This window comes from Cucumis sativus, chromosome 1 (genome assembly GCF_000004075.3).
Source record: "Cucumis sativus cultivar 9930 chromosome 1, Cucumber_9930_V3, whole genome shotgun sequence".
Classification (NCBI taxonomy): domain Eukaryota; kingdom Viridiplantae; phylum Streptophyta; class Magnoliopsida; order Cucurbitales; family Cucurbitaceae; genus Cucumis; species Cucumis sativus.
The window spans coordinates 2,323,732-2,345,841 of record NC_026655.2 but is presented as its reverse complement, the minus strand read 5'-3'; the positions used below and the strand labels follow the sequence as shown (position 1 = coordinate 2,345,841).

Sequence of the window (22,110 nt, the reverse complement as noted above, 5' to 3'; positions counted from 1 at the left end):
GTAATTTCAGTATGCTTTATTCTCACTCACATATTTCTAGGAAAATTTCCAATAGATCATGCAACATAGATATGCTCCAAGCTAAACACGCTTAACTTTGGGGTTCGAATGAAAGTGTAACTAACTGCAACGAGGTTTCACTAAAAAGGAACGTGGACCTTGTTGGTATAAGTAGTAATTTTTAACTAAGTCTTTTTAAACCTTACTTTCATATTCTCGTGATCCTTCTCATTCAAATGTGATATTGGTTCATTCAAATTCACTTCCTATATTCATACCGTTGCAATTCTAGTTAGTTAGAGTTACAAAAATTAAAAGATGAGATTTAGAATTTAAATTCAGACAACCATGGATTAAATTTCTAAATTGACATGAGGAGAAATTGAAATGTAATAATAATAGAGATACATAATTTATTTTTATAAAGTTAAAATGAATTCTGTTGTGGTCGTATTTAAAGGGAAAAGGTTGAAAAATTGGATGAATTAAATGAAAAGATTTGATTAATATGAATAAAGTTTTAGGGACTATTTAATTAGGCAATCAATATTGAAAATATCTAAGCAAATAGTACATGTGACAATAGAATCACATCCAATCACGTGGTGAGTGATACACGTGGCAGGTAGATAACAAAAGAAGAGAAGAAAAAAAGGAGTGATGATATGATGCCACGCGTAGAATATGTGTGGGATGGATGACGTGGCAAATATACAATCAAAACCTTAAACACATCATCATCATCTAGAACGTTCCTTTGGTGAATAGATTCAAACGTCCGGCAAAATTCACACCCACCGCATTTTTCGGACCGGATTTCAAATTATTATTACATTTTAATTCATTCATTTTTGTCTACCCATTTCAAAGTTTGGTTCAAACACTATTAACTTCCCGGTTTTATTCTTTTTAAGGGTAAATCATGGTCCGTTTTCTTTTTACTAAACTGTGATTGATATCAGTTTGGTAAACACTCAAAACTAACTTCAACCATAAAAGAGTGTAAATGTTGTTGGTCAGCAATCGATTGCTTTAGGTTAGTAAACTTTTGAAAAAAATTTAAAACGTTCTCAGGTTAATCTTTTCTAAAAACCAACATTTATCAAATCCCTTCTTATCTTTGACGTTGTTTACTTTTGTTGTTATACTTTTAATTATGATTCATTTTGGTCATTCAACTTAAAAAAAAAAAGCGATCATTTAGTCAAAGGAAGAGACTAGTCAAATGATATGAAAGTGCATAGGTTAAAATTAAGAAAATTAAAAGTATTCATTAGAGATGAGCATCGACACCCGAAAAACTGATTCGAATAGTTGAAATCGATTAAACCAAGTCTTGATGCTCGGTTTTATTAACACAGTTGTTGGTTAGTTTGATTAAAAGGTTTCAAAAAACAAATCAAAACTGATCTTGTGTTATTTGAAACTGACTTGCTGATATTAATTGTTGGTTTCTCTCAAGTATAAATCAACTAGGTTGGTTTTGCTCGATTGATGATCACTCTTAGTGTTCATTAACCAAAATAAATAAATAAAAATTTCGGGATGTTGAATTATATGTTATTAGGTTTGTAGTGTTATTTGTTTGAGAAGGAAGTAATTTGTGTTCACCGTGTAAAATTATTTAATTTGAATTTGAATTTATATTTTTATAATAAATTAAAATATAGGAAGGTTAGATTTCCATTCAAAAATTGATTAAGATTTGGAATATAATTTTAATATATGCCTTGTGAAACTTAATTTTGGATAAAAAGTTGATTATACCCAACTTCAATTCCATTCACATTGCATCAACTTTTAAAATTTTCTAATTTTTCTTTTATCTAATTCTATTTTGAATCAAATTTCCCAAATTTGATAAAATTCCAATTACCATGAGTTTGTCTAAAATAACATTTCAAATATTGATTTTTTTAGAAAGATAGTTAGAGCAAGGAAGATAATGATTAAAAAAAATGAAGACTATGAAATCTTTTAATAAAATTAAAAAAAATGGTAACTTAAACATTCCTTATTATTACTATTATACCGTGAGAAAAATACATGAAAAACTCAAAAGAGAATGCAAATCAAGAAGATTACCGAACTTTTGTTATAGAAAGTGATCTTCAATCATCATGAATGAATTAGTGCAAAGAAAATCATGAATCAAGTCAACGAATACAGTAACAAACTGTTACAAAATTTAGAGTATATGATCTAAATCATTATAAAAACTAGATCCCATTTTGGGGTAAGGAATTAGCTATTATACTCATAGTTTGTACAAAATAGTGTTGACGAAGTATTAGATGAACATTCGTCGAATCATCGTGAAAAAATAAACAATTTTTTTTAAAAAAATAATAAATAATAAGAACCAATAGGATGGAATCAACATGTGTGTGGAGATGGTACATAGATGGATATAGGGTATTGGAAGCCATAAATGTATAATTTATATAGTTCATATTTACCAATCATATACAATTTTTATTTGATTTATTTATTTATTGCTATTTTTCTTTTATTAAATATTATTTAAAAATAAAAGATCAGTACGCGCCTAAGTGCGTTTGAACCATACGAATTCACTATTTAAGGCTCAGATGTTGCTTCCTCCACTTCCCCGTCACCAATTCTCATTCCATGCTCTGTCTTACACTCTAAAACCTCCCGTCGTCGCTCTTCTTTCTTCCTTCTTCTCTAATGGAACCCTCTCTTGACTCCAGGAAGCGTCTTCGGGACGATTCCAACGACTCCCTCTTCAATTCTATTGGATCCAATTCCAAGTTCCTCCGACTTGAAAATCCGGCTGCCTCCAACTTCGATGCGCCGGTTTCACACTCGACCGATTCGTTTCACTCGCATCACACAATTCAGGAAGACCTGCTGAAGATTCTAGACGATACCGACGCTTCCATAGATCGGGAGGCGGGGATTCAAGATCTTGATTCGGTGATTAGAAGCTTCGAGAAGGAAATTGAAGTGCCGGTGACGGTGACGGTACCTGTTGTTCAACCTGAACTTGGATTTCTTTTAGAAGCGTCGGATGATGAATTAGGGCTTCCGCCTGCTGCTGGTGAGAAAGAGGAAATTGAAGAAGCGGAGTTTTCGGGTAGCGGTGGTGTGAAAGGGGGTTTAGGGTTCGAGGATGAAATTGTTTCGAATTACTGTTGGTTTGATAATTTGAGATGTGAGATTAAGGAATGGAGTACGGAAGAGGAAGAGGAGGTGGTGGCGTTGGGTGGATTGTTTGATCATACGGATGTGGCGGCGGAATTGCCGACGGCGTATCGATCGGAGAGGATGCCGTGTTTATAATAGTTAATTGAACACACTTTGTTTTATTTGTATTTGTATTCGTAAGATGAAGAAACTAAAAACTTTGGGGAAAAAAAGAAAAGAAAATTGAATGTGTGGAATTTGTTCAAGAAATTACAAAATTACAAGGAGTAACAACAGAAAGAAAAGCATACAATCAATTAATTACACATATTGTTTTCCATGGGTCGGTTGATTCATCGATTTTACGTACACTCATAGTTAGTTTGAACTTACAAACTTAAGAGTTTAGAAAAATCACATGAACTATTTAGTGAGATACTTAAATTTGTGGGTGTGAATGTGACTTCACCATATAAATGGAAAGTTGGAGTAGTTTTGCTTAGTCCATATGTGGATATGGATTAGTTCAAGTAGTGATCAAACTCAATAAAATTGGCTATCTTTTCTTCCTTAGTTCTTGTACAAAATTAGACACTAAATTGATACCAATCTTATAAACCTTATAATATTTTCATTTTGTATTATGTGTAGTGTGTATTCTTCTAAATGATTTGAAGAGTAGTGTAGAAAAAAATCACGGACTCATACTAATAAATTATTTGTCTAATTCATATTTTAGATTATTATTGTTTAATTTTGGTAGGAATAACACAACTAAAAAAATTAAACATTTATCTAAGTCAATCGTTCATTAAAAAAAATTAGTGAGAGAATGAATGTTTGATGATAAATAATTAATTAGTTATGTCTAGCTAATGCCAATCATACATATTCAAATGAAATATTTATTGATTATAAATCATACAATATATAGTAATTGTGAGCTTGTTTGATTTGTATGTTTATGGGTGAAGTAATGTATCTTATTCTTACTTACATATTGAATAATAAATAGAATATAATTTATCAAATTAGTCTACTATTCATCTTGATCAAAATGTATACAAACTAAGACAGTGATATTAAAGTTAAAAGACATCTTATTATTTTATCTAAGAACCCACCATACGATGTTGTATCATGTGCATGAATCTTATTATATCTAGATGGAAATTCATTCTTTAAATCATAATACATTCCCATAACAATTCGATTTTGAAACACACTTGCTCTTCTACAAAGTCAAATACACTTTTGAAACTCTTTCAAAACCAAACATACTCTTAAATTTCATTTTAAGTTTGACGTATCAATAATTTGTTGTTTTATGAATACATAAATATATTATGTATACAATAAGATTCATTCCCTCTAAATTACAATATTTAGTTGTCTAATTACATTGTTATATTTGGTTTAATCATTTATAATTATAATATTAAAGTGAATTCAAATATATAGTATGTGAGATAATAGATACGAAAAGTAAGAGAGCTATGTCGATTATACTAGTTTGTGTTTAGAACGTAAGTTATTTTTGTTTAAATAAAAAATATTAAAATTAAAACTGAGGAGAATAAGAAGGAATAATATTAATGATAATAAAAAGAATTATTTAGTGAATCGCATATCTTCTTCCTTATCCGAAGCAAAGAAGAAAAAAAAATCCTCTTTTCATTTTTCGGAGTGCTCAGAGCTCACTCTCCACCACTCAAATGCCTCTGACCATAACCAACGGCGGTGCCACCGTCGGCACCAGTGGGGGAATTCTCTACAGAACCTTCACAAGAACTCCTTCTAACTATTTCCTTTTCCGTCGCAACGCGCTTTTTCATCCCTCAAAAGAAGCCCGCACCCTCCATCTCGTTCAAGCCAAGAAATCCTCCTTCCGAACAGGCCGATTCGACAGTAAGAACCGGAAGAGCTCGACGACAATCAAGGAACAGGAAGAAGAAGAAGAACGAAATCGGACGGCCGGGGTTGAAATGGGCAGTCCCGTCGTTGAAAATGCCGGTGTAGTGTTTGACGTGGATGAGAATTTGCCGCAATTGCCTGGGCTTCAGCCGGATTTCTGGGAGGGTCCGCAGTGGGATGCCTTTGGCTTCTTCCTAGAGTACTTGTGGGCTTTTGGAATCGTTTTCGCGGTATAATTTCACTAGTTTTTCTGTTTTCTGTTTTCTGTTGTATTCAGATTAATTACTTAATTCCAGCAATCTAGTTGCTTAACTTGAAATGAGAATATATTAACCCATAACCCAAAATTGTAGATGTTGAATTTCAATCTCAAAGTTCTTATTTGTTTCTTGATCATAAACAGAACAGAATTATGATATTTAACATTAGCCAGGTGTTTCCTTTTGAAATTTTTTTCTAAAAAGGATAATTATTTTACGTTCGGTAGTCCTTTTGTAAATGAGTGCTTCACTAATTCATTCATCATTATAATAGATTATTGCATGTGGAATTGCTGTCACTACATATAATGAAGGAGCAACTGATTTCAAGGAGACACCTGCATATAAAGAATCAGTTCAAACTAGAGAGATTTTAGAACCAGAGGCATCAAACCCAGATGTGTTTGAATCTAATCCAACTGAGGTGGCTCCAAGTTTGGAATGATGTTGATGCTTACATATCAAAAACAGATTACACATCTTGGATACATTATCATCCTCCCAAGCAGTTAAAGAAGTGAAAAAGAAAACAAAGGATACTATGTGAATTTGTAATGGCATATTTTTCTAGGTATGTTATGACAACTTTATTCTATTGTATCTAGTTAAGATTTTGATCTTATGTCTTAGTTTTCTTATCAACATGTTGTTTTTTTCTTTTAGGTCTTTCTTCTGTAGACATAGATTGCTGTCCTTAGACTAACTGTTTTAGTGAGATTAGGGAATAAGGCATATCTAGCTGCTAAGTGGATCAAATTGGTCGGGTTCAAACGTTAAAATGCTAAAGAAACAACTATATTTTGTTAAGAGCGTATTTAACTAAAACAATCTAGTAGAAGTCTAATAAAGAAGAACATCACTGCTAGCTGCTGAAGCAACCCCATACATCATATGATAATTTATTTCAATAAAGTACTACTAGAAACAGAAAAGTGCTTATTGTTATCACTACTGTGAGCTGAATTCCTCCCTTTAATTTGAAACTAGCACTGATCTTGCCCAATCCTAAACCCACAATGCTAGGTTTTGGTGTTGGTTGAGTCATTGGAGAAGCTGAAATTTACAAAAGTAGAGTCAGATTGTTACATATTCGAAGGCTGTATTAGAAGTAGAACTGAACCAAAAACTATATCGTCTGGATGAATATCTGAAGTATACCTAGAACCGTAGCATTGCTAATTGTGGAGTTGATGTGTACTCTAGGAGGAACATGAGAACTGGGTGGACTAGGTGGCCCAAGGAGAGCTTCAAAGAACCGTTCAAAGAATTATAAATGTCAAACCGTGGGATCAGATTGTAGAGAGAAGTAGAGAGTAGAAAAAATATAACATCTTTTAGGATGACAGGATTATAGTTTTACCTGAACAAGTGGAGATGTTAACTTGAAGGCTGCAAATATCAGGCAGCTGGAGGGCTCTAGTAGTGTTGATAGGGAAAGAGCTTAAGTTAGTGCCATTCAGCAAGAGGCAAAGGCAGTTAGGGACAACGTTGTAGAGTTGTTTCAGGTTATCACAGCATCCCATAGGTGGTGTTGGTGTTACACCTTGCACAAAAGGTGCACAAGAAGCCAATGGAAGAATACTCGTCGTGCATTGAGCTATGGTGGGAGTTGATATGGTTGGACCTTGTGATATGGTGATCGGTAGAACGTGCAGGAGAAACAGCAGACTTAGGTATGAGATAGCTTGTTGAGGAAGGGGGAGATGTGGAAGAGATGCCATGGTTGCAAAGTCAATAAAGCTTTCTTTAGCTTTTACAGTGTAGAAATAGAGGGAAAGTTCATTGTTTAAGTGAGTTGAAACATGCTGTCTGTGTGCCATTCCACACACTTCTTGTTCTTCCCTCTCCAATACTTGTGAGTGCCAAAGCAAAACATGCTTGGAGTGAAAGACTCATGAGTTAAGGGCAAATAACTTCAACTTTCTAAGTTTTTGTTTTTGTTTTTTCTTGCCAAACTCTAAGCTCACTGTGAGATTCAACTTTTTCTTCATAATCGAATTAAGGCTATCAATACCACTTCTTTCAAGTGGTGGATCCTTGATTTTATGTCAAGTAAGACACAAGTTTATATGCCTGAAATTTAAAATGGGTCAATGGCATACTTAAATTAAGTAATAATAATTAAAAAAATCACAAAATATTTACACAAATGACAAAATATCGCTTAAGTCCAAAAATGATTTACACAAACAATTTTACTAGTGTGCAAAGGTTTTGCCAAAATTTTCATTTTTGTCAATTTCTCTTAAACTTCAAACATACTAAAGTCAATAATTTTGGGTTTATGTTTAATTTGGTTAAAAACTTAAAAATGAATTTAAAAATATGCTTAATAAAATTTTCAATAAAATTGAAAAATACTAAAGAGTAGGGGCAGAGTATTGTGTTTTGTGGACTCTACTTATTCTATATTTTCTTAACTTTATAAACCAATTAAACTCAAATGGAAAGTTATTGAATCTGATATATGAGTAAATTACAATTTCAATTTAACCATCGGTTTAAAAAATAACAATGTTTGACACCTTACTCGAAAACAATTTTAAGAACAGGGAGATAAACTAAAGAGATAAATTCAAAAAACACAAGGTTTAGTAATTCAATTTGATAATATGTTATTTACGTTTGGGAGACAATGTGTGCAAGAAAAATACTTTTACTAATATGAAATTAAGCAATTAGAACGATGTAATAGCTCTGCTCCATGAATAATCACTGTGATTATATTATTAAGCTAAATATGAGAGTTACTCAGAACTATAATCTTTCCATCTCACAGCGAAATTGAAATACAACAAACAACATTCGGACACCACCACCACAGAAGTTGAGAAACTTCAATCAAAATACTCAAAATCAGAAGCAGTAGCAAGTAGGCAAGACAAGAACTTATTCATTATTCAAAATCTGGAGCATAAATAAGCAAAATATTCAGAGGATCACAACTAGCAAGAGGATTGTTACAACAATATACTCAAAGGAGCTTAAAACAAAGATAGTGAATACCAAAACTGTAGCAATTGAAAGAAAGAAAGAAAAAAAGAAACGTAGATTTTGGAGGTATATGATTGAGATATTAGAATTGAGATTGAATGGCCCAACGTTGGAGTTGATATTGCTATCAAATGGTAGCCACGTGACCCACATGCTCCCAAAATGGCATAAAATGAAGTAGTGGCTCAAAAGCTTCTTTCTCTTAATCCCACAACACCAACTATTCCTTTCCACTTCATAATAGCATTTGTTTGGGGTAAAAACTATTTTAATCTTGATAAAAGAAAAGTAAACAATGCATTTTTTTTCTACCACCATTAACATAAACCAACTAGTTCGAGCCTTCTCAAGCCTATGTTCTCAAGTCTATATAGATAGATATTAATTTTGTGGGGAGAAAAGTCGAAGAAGTCCAATTTGTGGACCACTGACGAACTCTACATTAATAGTTCTATCAATCAAAATTTGATAGCAACCATAGTTATATAAGACATGGAGTTTTAAATATGTGATATTGCAATTTCAAATATAACAAAAAAAAAACTGAGAAAAAAACATAAAATTAGTTGCTATCACGAATATCACTTATTACATCTCACTCAATTATTTAATCACAACTTGTCAAAAACAAATTTCACAAATTTTTTAAAATTGTAAAAGTCGATAACCCTCTAAAAGCCTCCAATATCACTAGGTGTTGTGAGCTATCTACAATATAAAGTAGGACTGTACGTGTACTGGTTTGTGGGATTTTTTGGATCGACCCAAAGTTTTGGATAGGTTAAATTGACAACCCAAATGCTCAAATATGATCTTCAACCCACGTTCGTTCAATTGAATTATCATATTATTTATTTATTTTTGTTTAAGTTTAATTTTTTATTAACTTAAAATACTTAAATTTGTTACTGACTTTTTTGTTTGGGTCATAATTTTTTATTCATAGCAATTCTGGGTAACAAGATCCAACATATCTATTACAAACATCGTAATAATATACATGCATTATAATATTTATTATATATACATACATATATATATATATATTATAGATATTAGAAATACAAGTTGGACTCAAATTTTAAAAGCGGTAACCTAAGTTAAATCCAACAAAAAATAAAAAAATAAAAAATTTAACATTACCGAACTAAAAATAAAGATTAACCCAATCAATACTAACCTTCTCGATTGGTTAGTCGGGGTTGTCGGATTATATATAAGGTCATAATAACAATATTGCCATTGACATAGCTGAAGAAGAAGATTGGGATTGGGATTGGGATTGGGATTGGGATTGGGAATACTTTGATGGAACACAAAGGTATGGTGTAAAGTTGATTGAATATAAATTTTTATTTATCATCATTTGTCTTATCCACATTATCATCACTTTCATTTACTATTTTTATTTCCTTTAAATTAGAAGGAAACATAAAAAGTAAAAAAAAAAAAAAAAACTTTCTTCTTGTGTTCCAAATTAACCATAATTGCTTCCATCATTGCCCTTCATCATGTTTTTAGTTAAAAGAAAAAAAAGGGTGAAAATGTAAAATTATCATTAACTCCATTCATTTTACTTTAATCTAAATATTCACAAGTTTGCTATCAATTTTTTAACAGCTATAGAGTTAATTTTTAGATAACCTAGAAAGGTTTTTCAAAAAATAGAAAAGTAAAGAAACAAACTCTTTAAAAAAAATCCATGTAAATATTTTTGTCTAACTATTTTATTATTCTTTCACAAATTTTCTATTATTTACATTATATAAAAATCAAATTTAAAAGAATTGATACACATTACATTATATCTTTGAGAAGCGTGCAGCTATCTAAATCACTTAACTATATTTTAGTGGACAAATTCATGAACAATTATATAATGTTTATTTATATATAAAGAAATAATAATTTGATACACAAAAAAGAAAAGCGTTGAGGGAATTTGGAATGAATGTCGACGTGGATAATGACAGGTGGGATGCCTCAAAATCACATGGGTCCCTCCTTTTCCTCCCACCAATCAAATTCAAAATCTCTCCTCTCATCATCACATTTTGCCCATTCCAATTTCCACTTCCTAACACTAAACAGTGAACACATACTCACAACTAAAACCCACCATGAAACCTTTAATTAATCTATTAATTTTTCACAAGCTTAACTAATTAGTTTTCTATTTTTCTTTTTGAACACTTAGTTAGGTTTCCAAAGATAATTAAAATCAATAATTTGGTATCTAGTTATAATAAATTATAAGTTTAGCTTATGGTTGTAAAAGTAAATATATTAAATTTGGTGTTAGCAAATTAGGGAAAGGGAAAAGAAAAAGTAATTATTATTAGTATTGATGATGATAATAATAATAGAAAGATGAAGGCTTCACAAATACATTTGATAAATGCGAGGAATTGTTGAACAATAATTTGGCTGAGTTCAGTCCACCACTATTAAACTTGCGCCAATTTCAACTCATTTTTTCTCCTTTTTATCTGGGAATCACTTTGAAAAAATTCTCTAAATTCTCATCTATCTCATCGGTTTTTGTTTGTTTTCGCCATTGAAAGGGTCTGTGTTTCTTTGTTCAACAGTTTTGATTCGATTCACAACCAAAGCCATGGTGCCCAAATACGGTTCCTTCAAACACAGTTTTGCCGAGAGGAGGGAGAGGCTTCTTTCGACGGCCAAGGAATTTCCCGACCTGGGTTTCAACGCCATTCAAACCATTCATGAGAATCCTTCCTGTTGTTCCTCCGTTTCTCATAGATTTTCTTATATATGGAACTCCGTTCAGGATGTTCTTTACAAAGCTTGGCAGATGGGTGTTTCTGACCCTAGAAAGATCGTTTTCTCTGCTAAAATGGGTCTCGCTCTTACGCTCATTTCTTTGTTGATATTCTTCAAACAACCAGTTGAAGAGCTCAGCCGCTACTCTGTTTGGGCTATTCTCACTGTTGTTGTCGTCTTTGAGTTTAGCATTGGTAATCTTGAATTTCCATCTTTGTTTCTTAATTCTGTTTTGAATTTGCTTCTGGGTTGGCCTTGGGTTACGTTTTACACTTGACTTTCATTAGACTCCATAATGATTAATGTATTAAATCATACGCTGAAACCAAGAAACTTGAGCTTACTCATAACTGTTTATCTAATTTAATGTTTATTAAATCGGGATGGCCCATTGTTGCCCCTTTTGAACTGTTAGATTTTTACTTGCTCCTCAAACCTAATCGTTGATTGTCTTTTTGGCAAAGTGGGGTAGCTGAAATCTTTGGTTTTTGTTGTAATTAGTGTTGTGGATATTATATTTATGGGCCCATCTTTGGTCAATTCTTGTTTAATAGTCATTCTGTTATGTATTTTAATGTTGTTCTGCCTTTTGAGTACTCTAAATCTAGAACTTCTGTGTTCTTTCACCATGATCTGTTTGGTTATTGGATCCAAAATGATGATTCTGTGTGCAGGAGCAACTTTAAGCAAAGGACTGAACCGTGGAATTGGCACACTTTCAGCTGGAGGTCTTGCATTGGGAATGGCAGAGTTATCAGTTCTTGCAGGACAATGGGAAGAGGTTGTGGTTGTTACCAGTATCTTTATCATGGGTCTGTTTTCTTTTTCTTTCTAATCATTGATTTAATGATTTTGAAGTTGACAGAATGTCTTTTCTGACCCATCCCTTCAGTTTATTTTATATAAAGAATCTCTGATTTGGTGGGTTTATGATGTTTTGGCAGGATTCTTTGCTACTTATGCTAAATTGTATCCCACAATGAAGCCTTACGAATATGGATTTCGAGTCTTCTTGTTGACATATTGTTTCATAATGGTGTCGGGATATAGAACTAGAGAATTTATCCATACCGCCGTGACACGATTCTTACTCATTGCACTTGGTGCTGGAGTGTGTTTGGTTGTAAACATATGCATTTACCCCATTTGGGCTGGTGAAGATCTACATAATCTAGTAGTTAAAAACTTTGGAGGCGTGGCTGCATCCTTAGAAGGTCGGTTAGCTTTTTTCTATTTGATGCTGGCATTAGTCAAATTTAAATGTGATACCAAATAACTTGTGATTTTGATCGTTTTTGCTCAACTACTTTCCCTTCAATTAGGTTGTGTTGACAGCTACCTTAATTGTGTCGAGTACGAGAGAATACCATCGAAAATCCTCACCTACCAAGCATCTGATGATCCATTGTACAAAGGCTATAGGTCAGCAATGGAATCTTTGAGTCAAGAGGAAACTCTGGTGAGTTTTACAGCATTATGCTGACTTTCCTTATTCCCCTTCAAGAAAAGAAATACAATTACAAATTACTAAAAAATGCGTTCCATCTTTTTTATTCTCTGTAATCTTCTCTTTTTCTTGTCTGAAGATGGGATTCGCAATCTGGGAACCGCCACACGGTCGATACAGGATGCTTAAATATCCATGGAAAAATTATGTTAAAGTAGCCGGTGCACTGAGGCATTGTGCCTTTGCTATAATGGCATTACATGGATGTATACTATCAGAAATACAGGTACTTTGTTCTTCATGCTCGAACTTCACATTTGCATCGAGTCATGATCAATATATATTTGTTTGACATTTTGCATAAAATATGCATCAATTCATTGGATACGTAATCTTTTGAGCTTCCATTCATTTATATTGTCCACTGTTGCATATTGTTTTAGTCTTACTTTTAATGAATATATTTGAATGTCTAGGCTTCAGCTGAAAGACGACAGGTATTTGGTAGTGAGCTTCGGAGGGTAGGTTACGAAGGTGCTAAAGTCCTGCGCGAGCTTGGGAACAAGTTGAAGAAAATGGAGAAATTAGATTCGGCATCCATACTCTCTGAGGTACATGATGCTGCAGAAGAGTTGCAAAAGAAGATAGACGCAAAATCCTACCTTCTAGTCAATTCAGAGAGCTGGGAAATTGGCAATCGTCCCGAGGACGTAGGACAACCCCAAGAACTACTCAACTTGGACGATGAAGAAATAAGGTTTCGTGAATACAGATCACTCAGTGAAGCTGTGCTTGATCTTAGGACCTTACCAATCCTGAAAAGCTGGGATGACTCTGCGTCATCAGACATAAACTCTATAACGTCCACTCCACTCCCCCCCTCAAAAATGTTCAAGAAACTAGGATCATGGCCTGCACAGGTATCAGTCAAACAAAACGGAGTAATACATGAAGAAGAATCGAAAACATACGAAAATGCAAGCGCATTGTCGTTAGCTACGTTTACTTCTCTCTTGATTGAATTTGTAGCAAGGCTGCAAAACCTCGTCGACTCATTTGATGAGTTGAGCGAGAAAGCGAAGTTTAGCGACACTATGGAATGGGAAACATTGAAAACTCCAGGGTGTTGGAGAAGGTTTTGCCACTGCTTTAAGGTATAGTCAGCCAAAGATGTTTGAGAGGATGAATGCTGCTGATGAGTTAGCTTAGCTACATACTAATCTCATTATATGTTATAGAGAGTAGAAAGTTTAATATGCACTTGGAGGCACTTGGAGCCATTGGGAAAATAGATGTAAATGTAAAATATCAATACAAATAGTCATGATGATGATGCCATTAATGAAATCTTACCATTTTTCTACCTATATACTTTTGGGGTCAGCTATTGTCTTCATCGTAGTCTTATGCTGCTAAAGGACTGAAACAAAGAAAGTTCTAGAAAATACAAGCTTGAAAATTAAGAGCAATACGGTCAAGAACTTGACAACTTGTAAATTTATCGAAGAACTTCATCTTGCAAATCTTTACTTCGAACATAGACTTCCTAACTTCTACATAATAACTCTTGACTTTATAACTCAACTAGTATCTCGAATATTGGTTTTTGTATCTCCTTATCATGATGGTTAATCGAAGTAGGAATAACGAAAAAAAAGTGTCATACTATGAATAGGATTAGGTTTTTTTATGTCTATTTTTAATTTTTTCATATTTCTGGAACATTAATATAAGAATAAATTAAAATGATATCTTTCTGATTCTAATCCAATTTTGAATTCTATCAAAATATAATATAAATTTTAAAAAAATTTGAAAAAAAGAAAGATTTCATTTTAATATATATCTCGTATAATGTATCTTTTAACAATATAATAAATTGCCAAAGTGATTTTAGCTCAACAGTGATTCACACTGTTGTTATGCTGAAAAAACAACATATAAAAAACAAAAAAGTTGCATAATAATTTAATTGTAATTAACAAATACTATCTCTTTATAAGAATGGGGGGCTCATTACTTTCATAAAAGAATTATATATAACAACAAAATTAGCTTAGTAAAATATTAGATTTATTGGATTATATTTGTTGATTAAACAAGAAGTCGTTGTAGTATAGTGGTAAGTATTCCCGCCTGTCACGCGGGTGACCCGGGTTCGATCCCCGGCAACGGCGAATATATTTCTTTTTTCTTACCTTTTTCTATTACTTTAGTAAACGTATTAATTGCATATTCTAAAAAGAGCGAAAAAGATAATTAAAAAAAGAGTCACTGAATTGTTTCTTAGAAAATGCCTCTTTGGTTCTTTTCAGTTTATAATTTAGATTTTATAATTAAATTTTTACTCCTAAGTTTTTTAGTTTAGTTTTTATTTGATACTTAAATTCATTGTTTTTTCACTTTTACATTTATTTCTATTTCTATTAAATTAATTAGTGTGTATGAATTGGATCAAAACCAAACTTAAAACTCAATAGAAACAATACATTTGTAAATAAAAAGAACCCAAAACTTCACTTAAAAAGAAATTCATAGTAATTTAAAATATTATATATAATTTTTTTGGTTTTTTTTAAAAAGAAAAAGAAGAAGAAAAGAAGCATAAAAGATAAAAATAATTATATATAAAAATTTGGGTGTTGTGAATCCATAAATGGAGAAAACGATGAAGAAGGAAAATAATAAACGAAAATCACCCAGAAGTTTCCCATAATCACGCTGCCGGCGGCCACATGGGGAGGCCCTAAGCCCCCAACGTTTCATTCAACAGTTTTTGTTTTGTAGTTAAATTTTATACAGAAGAAGAAGCAATTTAATTCGAATAGTAAACTCCACACCCTACGTAAAGGTATCAATTACGTCATTCCATAATTTTGAAGTTTTGAAATGGAAAACAGCTAAAGGAATGAGTGAATCAAACAAAAGAGAAATTATAAGAATCAATGAGCAGAGTTTGTGGGGTATGCTTGTTGACTTGAGTCCTAACTCGTCTTTTTCAAAGTCGTCCAAACAACAAAGCCCTGACCCATTCAATGTAAAAGAGATTAGATGTTTATTTGTTCCCACATATATTGTGAAAATAATAAACCAAAACAAAGTATGGAAAATACCAAAGGATGTGAACTTTGCAATCTTGTTGTTATTAAGAGAGAATTACAAATCCATTAACAAAAACTTTCTACATTCACATTTCTTAGGAATATAAAACTTCTCTATAATTTGTTTCTTAGGAACGATAACAATACGAAGAAAGAAACTTTTTTTGTTTTTGTTTTATTTTTGCTTAGTTCAACACACTACTAAATTAAGACTTTCATAGGCAAAGCCCATGTGTATGATAAACAACAATATTTTATTGACTTAGAACAATGTGATTAAAGCCAAATTCTAATCCCACGTGGTGTTACATGAGTTATTATAAGTTTATGGTACTAACATTTATTAGTTGAGAATCCAACGAGGGAGTTTGTCAAGTCATAACTAACACGTATTCCTTGTTGTTGGAAGCTACCAATTATAGAAAGTGAAGATTTCGTTTTAATAAACGCCAAACAATAAGTTCCTGCTGTGTCCAACATAATTAAGTAATTTCTTGCAGGTAGTCGTAGCGAGGTTCCTTCCGACAACACAAATGCTATTGTTGGGACCTCCACATTCGATTGACCTGAAAAGTTATAACATGTATCGAACACTGATATCCCTGGTGCCGGTGATAGGCTACTCGTCAGCTTCACAAATGCCTCTCTTAATGATTCATAGACATCACTCGGTAGTCGAGATATAATTGTACCAGAATCAACGATTATTCCTCCCAATCCCGATTCATCAATTTCAAATCTTGTCGGTGAAATTGGTAGAGTTTTTCCCCCAACACTTATTCCAACGACTTTGACGTACCTATACGAGTGAAATCGATCGTTTTTCACGAGCGGAGAGGTCAACGAGTCACTGGGCATGTTTGAGTTAAACTCAAGAGTGGAGGATGAGTCTGAATCTAAGTTGACGAGGCAATATGAAAATGATGACGCTTTTAATTGGGAAGAAAGGGAAATGGCCCCACCACCGAGGCCTATTAAACCAGCTCCACCAGCAAACAAGCCTTCATTGTCATGCCCACAACCAATTGGGAGATTAGGAATAGAATTTGAATTTCCAAACGATAGTGTTTCGGTAGCGAGTTCACCAGTTGTGAATGATCCATCACCGTAGTGGACTTGGTATATGCATGTGTCGGAATTGCAATTGGCTTTATCTAGCAACTTACATTGTTGAGAATTGCAAGACAGAGGACTGTATGAAGACGATGATTTCGGATCGAAAATAGGGTCAAATTGTTTATAACAAGTATTCTCACTAGCACAAGGTTGACATTGAAGCCACGTGACATCGCTACCAGTATCAGGCACCAAATAAAACAACTTCACAGGCTGACCAACCCCAATCTGAGCTAAATACTCAGCACCACTCCCTTTACTTTGCCCCGAAACAACCGGAGCAGTAATTGAATCTCCAATTAGAGATTCATTAATACTTTCACCAAAATGAGTACCCCCATTTAAAGAGCGCTCAAGATTTCGGTTAAGGAATTGAACTCGAGCGGCATCACGAGTGAGTCGGGCCCTAACAAGGGTATTGTAGTCCTTGTAAGAAGGGTTATGAAGGGCCAATCTAGGGTACAATGGCAGAGAGAAAGGGGAATTTGGAAGGTGAGAATGATTTTGAAGAGGTTTGGGTTTAATGGAGAGGGCATCTAGGGCTTGGTTTGTGGAGGCAGAGACATCGAAGATGGAAGTGGAATAGGAAGATGGTGTTAACTTGCGAGAGAGAATTGAAGGGAATTGAAGGGAAGTGAAGATTGTTAGGAAGAGAAAAACAGAGGAAAGTGAAGTGTTCATGTTGGGAATGAAAAGATAATGAATTATTGGATGAAGATGGAAGTGAAGACATTGGTTGGTTTTTATAGAAAATGATATGTGAAAACATTATTGATTTTCTAAAGATTGATTTGACTTTTGATGTTCATGCCCATCTTCCAAACTTTATTCTTTATCATAATTATTCTTTTTTACTGCCTATTATCTTGTTCGAATTGAAATATTTTAATCTTCAAATGTAACTAAGTGTCAGTTAAGTTAAGTTTTTGTTTACTACTTGTTTGTAGGGTTTGTGTCCAAATACTAAATAAATATATTCTTAGAGTAATTATTTTGAATGGAACGGTTAAAAATATTTATTAATATAATAAGATTGTATTCTTTATCAATAATAGATATCTATTAGTATTGTTAATAAATGATGATAGTTGCAATTAGTGATATCATCGATAGACTATTAACGTTTTGTTATCTTTATATTTATTTTGATCCATTTTAATATATTTATATAAAAAAATCAATTTTTTATCCCTAAATTAAATTGAAAATTTAAAATGTAAACAGATGATTATTTAATTAGTTAAAAGTTATTAAATCACCCCAACAAACTTATATTCATTTTCATATTTATGTAATAGTATCATAAACTAAAATCATAATTTTTTAAAAAAGGTAATAATTTGTTTAGTTATAAAATCTATATTAAAAGAAAACACATAAACTATTTTATTTTAATATCAATCGAAATAATCCAACAATTTTGGGGAGAAAATAATGCTTTAACCTTTTTCTTTGTGGGTCCTTTGCCATGTTGCTAATAATATAATTTTGCACCCATAATTGATAATATTTCTTCCAATCAAACACTCATTTACTTTGAAAATTCAATTGGTATTTCATATAATTAAATTATCAACTATTTTATATTTATTCATAGACCATATATATATATATTTAATTAATTTTCACCCCCTCCATTCCGGCCTAATAATTCATTCTTAATTGATAATACAAACATATACACTTTGCATTCACTCAAAACTATTATTATTTGACTTCTTATTACATTTGATTGTGACCATTGAATTAAAAGTTTAATAAAAATTGTAAAATCATCTTTGCTATTTTATCATATAATATGTTTTTTTAAAGAAAAATGTTATTGTTCATAATAGTACTAACGTTATCATTACTATTTTCCATAACTTAAGAAAAAAGAAAATTTGAGGACACAAAATCCTCTATTTACTACAATATTTACTATTTGCAACATTTTTACGATTTTATATTCATTATTTTTTATTCTTTGCTATAGTATTGTTTACTATTTTTTTCTAAAATTAAAATAGTTTACGTGTCAAACATATACTATTTATAATTGAAAGTAAAATAATCTACCCCTCATGTGCAAATTATTTTAAGTAAATTATAATGATGTTTTGGATTATAATAATGTGCAATAATTCATGTCACAATCTATTTAGAGTTCATTATTGTCATAAAATAGACATTTATTGTTACTATTTTGGCAAACAGCAACCCATGGAGGATTATATCAATAATTAACAATATAAAAGAGATTATAATTAAGTAAACCATGGGATGAGAACAATAATTGAGTCGGAGTGGTCAACATCCAATATTCGACTAGAGATGTGAATTAATTTGAAGCACATTTTGTAGGTCATCAAGCTTTTCTTAACATTAAAATTTGAGTTTATTTCATTGATAATATATATATATATATTAGAGCATTGTTAATTTTTGTCACCTTTCTTGAGAAGAAAACAAAGCAGTCTTTGCAATTGCAAATTTAACATAATTTTAAAGTTGTTATTTGATAAAAACGATGGTTTAATTTACATTGAGGTCGTTAAGAGTATAGTTAGTCTATTTGTTTTTTAGCTTAAAATTTAGAAGAAAACGATTATGTGGGTTTGTTTTGTGTTTTAGTGTTTCAATTACTAGATTGAGACTTTTGGTTCGTCACCTCTCTATTTTAAATTTTATGAATAGAAAACATTTGTACCATTGTTTTCGTAATTGGTTGAGTAATTAGTCGACAAACAATATCAATCATATGAAAGAAATACATTCACATTATTTGATTAATTAATTCAACACACTATTAAATATAATAAACTTTTTTTATACAATGTACTATGATAAGTTATAGTATTTTATTTGCTTAGAATAATGTAATGAACCCAAATTAAACAACTATAATCCCACTCACATGTCGGTTGAGTTTTAACATTTATCAGTCGAGAATCCGACGAGAGAGTTGGCCAAGTCATAGCTGACACGTATTCCTTGTTGTTGGACGTTCCCAATAATAGAAAGTGGAAATGTTGATGGAAGAAACGCCAAGCAGAAAGTTCCAGCTGAGTCCACTTGGAACAAACAATTTTTTGCTGGTAGTTGTAGCGAGTTTTCCCCTGGTAAAATAAATGCTATGGTTGGCACCTCCACATTCGATTGACTTGATAAGTCATAACAAGTATCAAACGGTGATACCCCTGGTGCTGGTGGGAGGTTCTTTGTTAGCCCCACGAACGCGTCTCTTAACACGTCATACACATCACTTGGTATTTCAGTTATAGTCGTCCCAGAATCCACGATTATTCCCCCTGATCCTGATTCATCGATTTCAAAGCTTGACGAGGAAATCGGTAAAGGCTTCCCACCGACGCTCATCCCAATTACTTTCACGTACCGAAACGTGGGGAATCGATCATTTTTCACAAGTGGGGAGGTGAGTGAGTCGCTTGGTTGGTCTGCGTTGAAGTCAAGAGTGGAGGATGATTCTGAGTCTAGGTCGACCAGACAATATGAAAATGACGTCGCTTCTAATTGAGAAGAAAGGGAAATTGCCCCACCACCGAGGCCAATTAAACCAGCAGCCCCAACAAAGAGGCCTTCGTTGTCATGACCACAACCAATCGGGAGATTAGGAATGGAATTAGAATGTCGAAATGAGAACGTTTCGGTGGCAAGTTCACCGACTGTGAATGATCCATCACCATATTCAACTTCGTAGATACATGAATTGGCATCACAAGCAGCTTCATCCAACAAATGACATTGTTCCGAATCGCAAGACAGCGGACTATAAGAAGACGACGATTTCGGGTCAAATATCGGGCCAATTTGTTTATAACAACCATTCTCACCATCACATGGTTGACATTGTAGCCACGAAACATCACTTCCAGTATCAGGCACAAAAAAATACGATTGCACAGGTTGACCGACTCCAATCCGAGCAAAATATTCGCCAGCTCCTTGACTCGCCCCTGAAGTAACGGGAGCAGTAAGTGAATTTGTAGAATCAGATCCATTAATTCTTCTACCAAATTGTTTACCCCCTTTTAAAGAGAGCTCAAGCTTTCTATTAAGGGATTGAGCTCGGGCGGCACCACGAGCGAGTCGGGCCCTAACAAGACTACCATAGTCCTCGTAAGAAGGGTTATGAACGGTCAATCTAGGGTGGAGTGAGAGAGATAGAGGTGAACTTGAATGGTAATTAGAGTGAGTGGTTTGAAAGGGTTTGGGTTTGATGGAAAGGGCATTTAAGGCTTGGTTAATGGAGGCCGAGACATCAAAGGTATTAGTGGAATAAGGAGATTGTGTCGTTAGTTTGCGAGAGAGAATTGATGGGAAGTGAAGGAAAGTGAAGAATGTTAGGAAGAGAAAAGCATAGGAAAGTGAAGTGTTCATGATGTTACAATGAAGATATAAAGGGAATTTATGAAGAAGGAAGTGATGGGATTTTGGGGTTTTTATAGAGAGATGTTTGATGGGAGTATGGACTTTGTTCATTGCCTTCTTGTTCCTTCGGTTTTGTAAATTGCTAAACCTTATTCTTATCGTATTTATTAATTATTGTACTACGGCTAGTTTCCAAATAATAAATAAAAAAATCAAATCAAATGGTCAAATTGAAAATAAAGAAAACCTTTAAAATATGAGATGGGTTGCAATTATACCATCCATAAAACCTTCATCCAAAAATACAAAAACAAAACAAAAAGACAACCAACAAGTCTAAAATTAAAGATCAAATGTTTGTAGTTCAAATAAGTTAAGTTTGATTCCTAAGTGATTTTAGTAGTTTTGGTAATTTGCTCATAAATTTTATGTTTACATTTTTTTTTTATTTTTCTATTTTGTGTTTATTTTTAATAAACCCACCATTTTACTTTTATTCTTCATTTAAGTTTTGTTTCCATTTATTTCCTATACTTTTCAATTTTAAATTCTAAATACTCAAATAATACTATTAAATAATTTTTTAATAATTATAATTAAGTAACATCCCAATAACATACAAATACTATTGCCAACTCCAATGGGAGAAAGAAAAATATCTCATGACGTATAAGTTTAACTATATATTTTTCATCATCCATAAAATTAAGTTTAAATTTTAATATTTAATAATTATGTTAATTAATTAATAGATGTTAAGGATGTGTTTAGATTGCATTTAAAGTGTTTAAATTATATTTTAAAAAAATTGAGGTATTTGATAACTTTTCAAAATGCATTTTTAAAAATAAGATTAAAAAATAAACTATTTTAAAGAAAACACTTAGAACCAAATTTTGAGAAAATAAATTTTTAAATCAAATTATATATATATATATAGAAAGACCTAAACAAACATGTAAATGTTTAAATT

The 22,110-nt window shown here is 32.4% G+C and overlaps 5 protein-coding genes and 1 non-coding gene across 6 annotated transcripts; 3 read left to right on the top strand and 3 right to left on the bottom strand.

Annotated features, from left to right (window-relative positions):
* Nucleotides 1–4,776: 4,776 nt before the first annotated feature.
* LOC101218989 lies at nucleotides 4,777–5,986 on the top strand. Its single transcript, XM_004138192.3, has 2 exons — nucleotides 4,777–5,294; nucleotides 5,599–5,986. Exons 1-2 carry the CDS (start codon nucleotides 4,866–4,868, stop codon nucleotides 5,767–5,769), a joined length of 600 nt encoding a protein of 199 aa, XP_004138240.1. The 5' UTR covers nucleotides 4,777–4,865; the 3' UTR covers nucleotides 5,770–5,986.
* A 107-nt stretch (nucleotides 5,987–6,093) lies between these two features.
* LOC101203136 (protein YLS3) lies at nucleotides 6,094–7,314 on the bottom strand. Its single transcript, XM_004138294.3, has 3 exons — nucleotides 6,685–7,314; nucleotides 6,483–6,569; nucleotides 6,094–6,377 (listed from the first exon to the last, which is right to left on the bottom strand). Exons 1-3 carry the CDS (start codon nucleotides 7,142–7,144, stop codon nucleotides 6,229–6,231), a joined length of 696 nt encoding a protein of 231 aa, XP_004138342.2. The 5' UTR covers nucleotides 7,145–7,314; the 3' UTR covers nucleotides 6,094–6,228.
* A 3,299-nt stretch (nucleotides 7,315–10,613) lies between these two features.
* LOC101218761 (aluminum-activated malate transporter 9) lies at nucleotides 10,614–13,916 on the top strand. Its single transcript, XM_004138191.3, has 6 exons — nucleotides 10,614–11,296; nucleotides 11,777–11,914; nucleotides 12,047–12,316; nucleotides 12,425–12,561; nucleotides 12,689–12,835; nucleotides 13,026–13,916. The coding sequence occupies exons 1-6, from the start codon at nucleotides 10,933–10,935 to the stop codon at nucleotides 13,707–13,709; spliced, it is 1,740 nt and encodes a 579-aa protein (XP_004138239.1). The 5' UTR covers nucleotides 10,614–10,932; the 3' UTR covers nucleotides 13,710–13,916.
* A 738-nt stretch (nucleotides 13,917–14,654) lies between these two features.
* Nucleotides 14,655–14,726, top strand: TRNAD-GUC. Its single transcript has one exon. It is a non-coding gene; the product is annotated as a tRNA-Asp (tRNA).
* Nucleotides 14,727–15,794: 1,068 nt separating this feature from the next.
* LOC101218526 (protein ASPARTIC PROTEASE IN GUARD CELL 1) lies at nucleotides 15,795–17,487 on the bottom strand. Its single transcript, XM_004138190.3, has one exon. It carries the CDS (start codon nucleotides 17,445–17,447, stop codon nucleotides 15,984–15,986), a length of 1,464 nt encoding a protein of 487 aa, XP_004138238.1. The 5' UTR covers nucleotides 17,448–17,487; the 3' UTR covers nucleotides 15,795–15,983.
* Nucleotides 17,488–19,502: 2,015 nt separating this feature from the next.
* LOC101218287 (protein ASPARTIC PROTEASE IN GUARD CELL 1) lies at nucleotides 19,503–21,267 on the bottom strand. Its single transcript, XM_004138189.3, has one exon. It carries the CDS (start codon nucleotides 21,246–21,248, stop codon nucleotides 19,677–19,679), a length of 1,572 nt encoding a protein of 523 aa, XP_004138237.3. The 5' UTR covers nucleotides 21,249–21,267; the 3' UTR covers nucleotides 19,503–19,676.
* Nucleotides 21,268–22,110: the final 843 nt, after the last annotated feature.

Excerpts from the sequence above, each read along its gene's own strand:
- LOC101218989 (XM_004138192.3), top strand. The coding sequence starts at position 4,866 with ATGCCTCTGACCATAACCAACGGCGGTGCCACCGTCGGCACCAGTGGG. Across the intron at positions 5,295-5,598 it reads CTTTTGGAATCGTTTTCGCG|ATTATTGCATGTGGAATTGC; the intron begins GTATAATTTCAC and ends TCATTATAATAG.
- LOC101218526 (XM_004138190.3), bottom strand. The coding sequence starts at position 17,447 with ATGAACACTTCACTTTCCTCTGTTTTTCTCTTCCTAACAATCTTCACT.
- LOC101218761 (XM_004138191.3), top strand. The coding sequence starts at position 10,933 with ATGGTGCCCAAATACGGTTCCTTCAAACACAGTTTTGCCGAGAGGAGG. Across the intron at positions 11,297-11,776 it reads CGTCTTTGAGTTTAGCATTG|GAGCAACTTTAAGCAAAGGA; the intron begins GTAATCTTGAAT and ends TTCTGTGTGCAG. Across the intron at positions 12,836-13,025 it reads GTATACTATCAGAAATACAG|GCTTCAGCTGAAAGACGACA; the intron begins GTACTTTGTTCT and ends TTGAATGTCTAG.
- LOC101203136 (XM_004138294.3), bottom strand. The coding sequence starts at position 7,144 with ATGGCACACAGACAGCATGTTTCAACTCACTTAAACAATGAACTTTCC. Across the intron at positions 6,570-6,684 it reads TAACATCTCCACTTGTTCAG|CTCTCCTTGGGCCACCTAGT; the intron begins GTAAAACTATAA and ends GGTTCTTTGAAG. Across the intron at positions 6,378-6,482 it reads TAGCAATGCTACGGTTCTAG|CTTCTCCAATGACTCAACCA; the intron begins GTATACTTCAGA and ends TGTAAATTTCAG.
- LOC101218287 (XM_004138189.3), bottom strand. The coding sequence starts at position 21,248 with ATGAACAAAGTCCATACTCCCATCAAACATCTCTCTATAAAAACCCCA.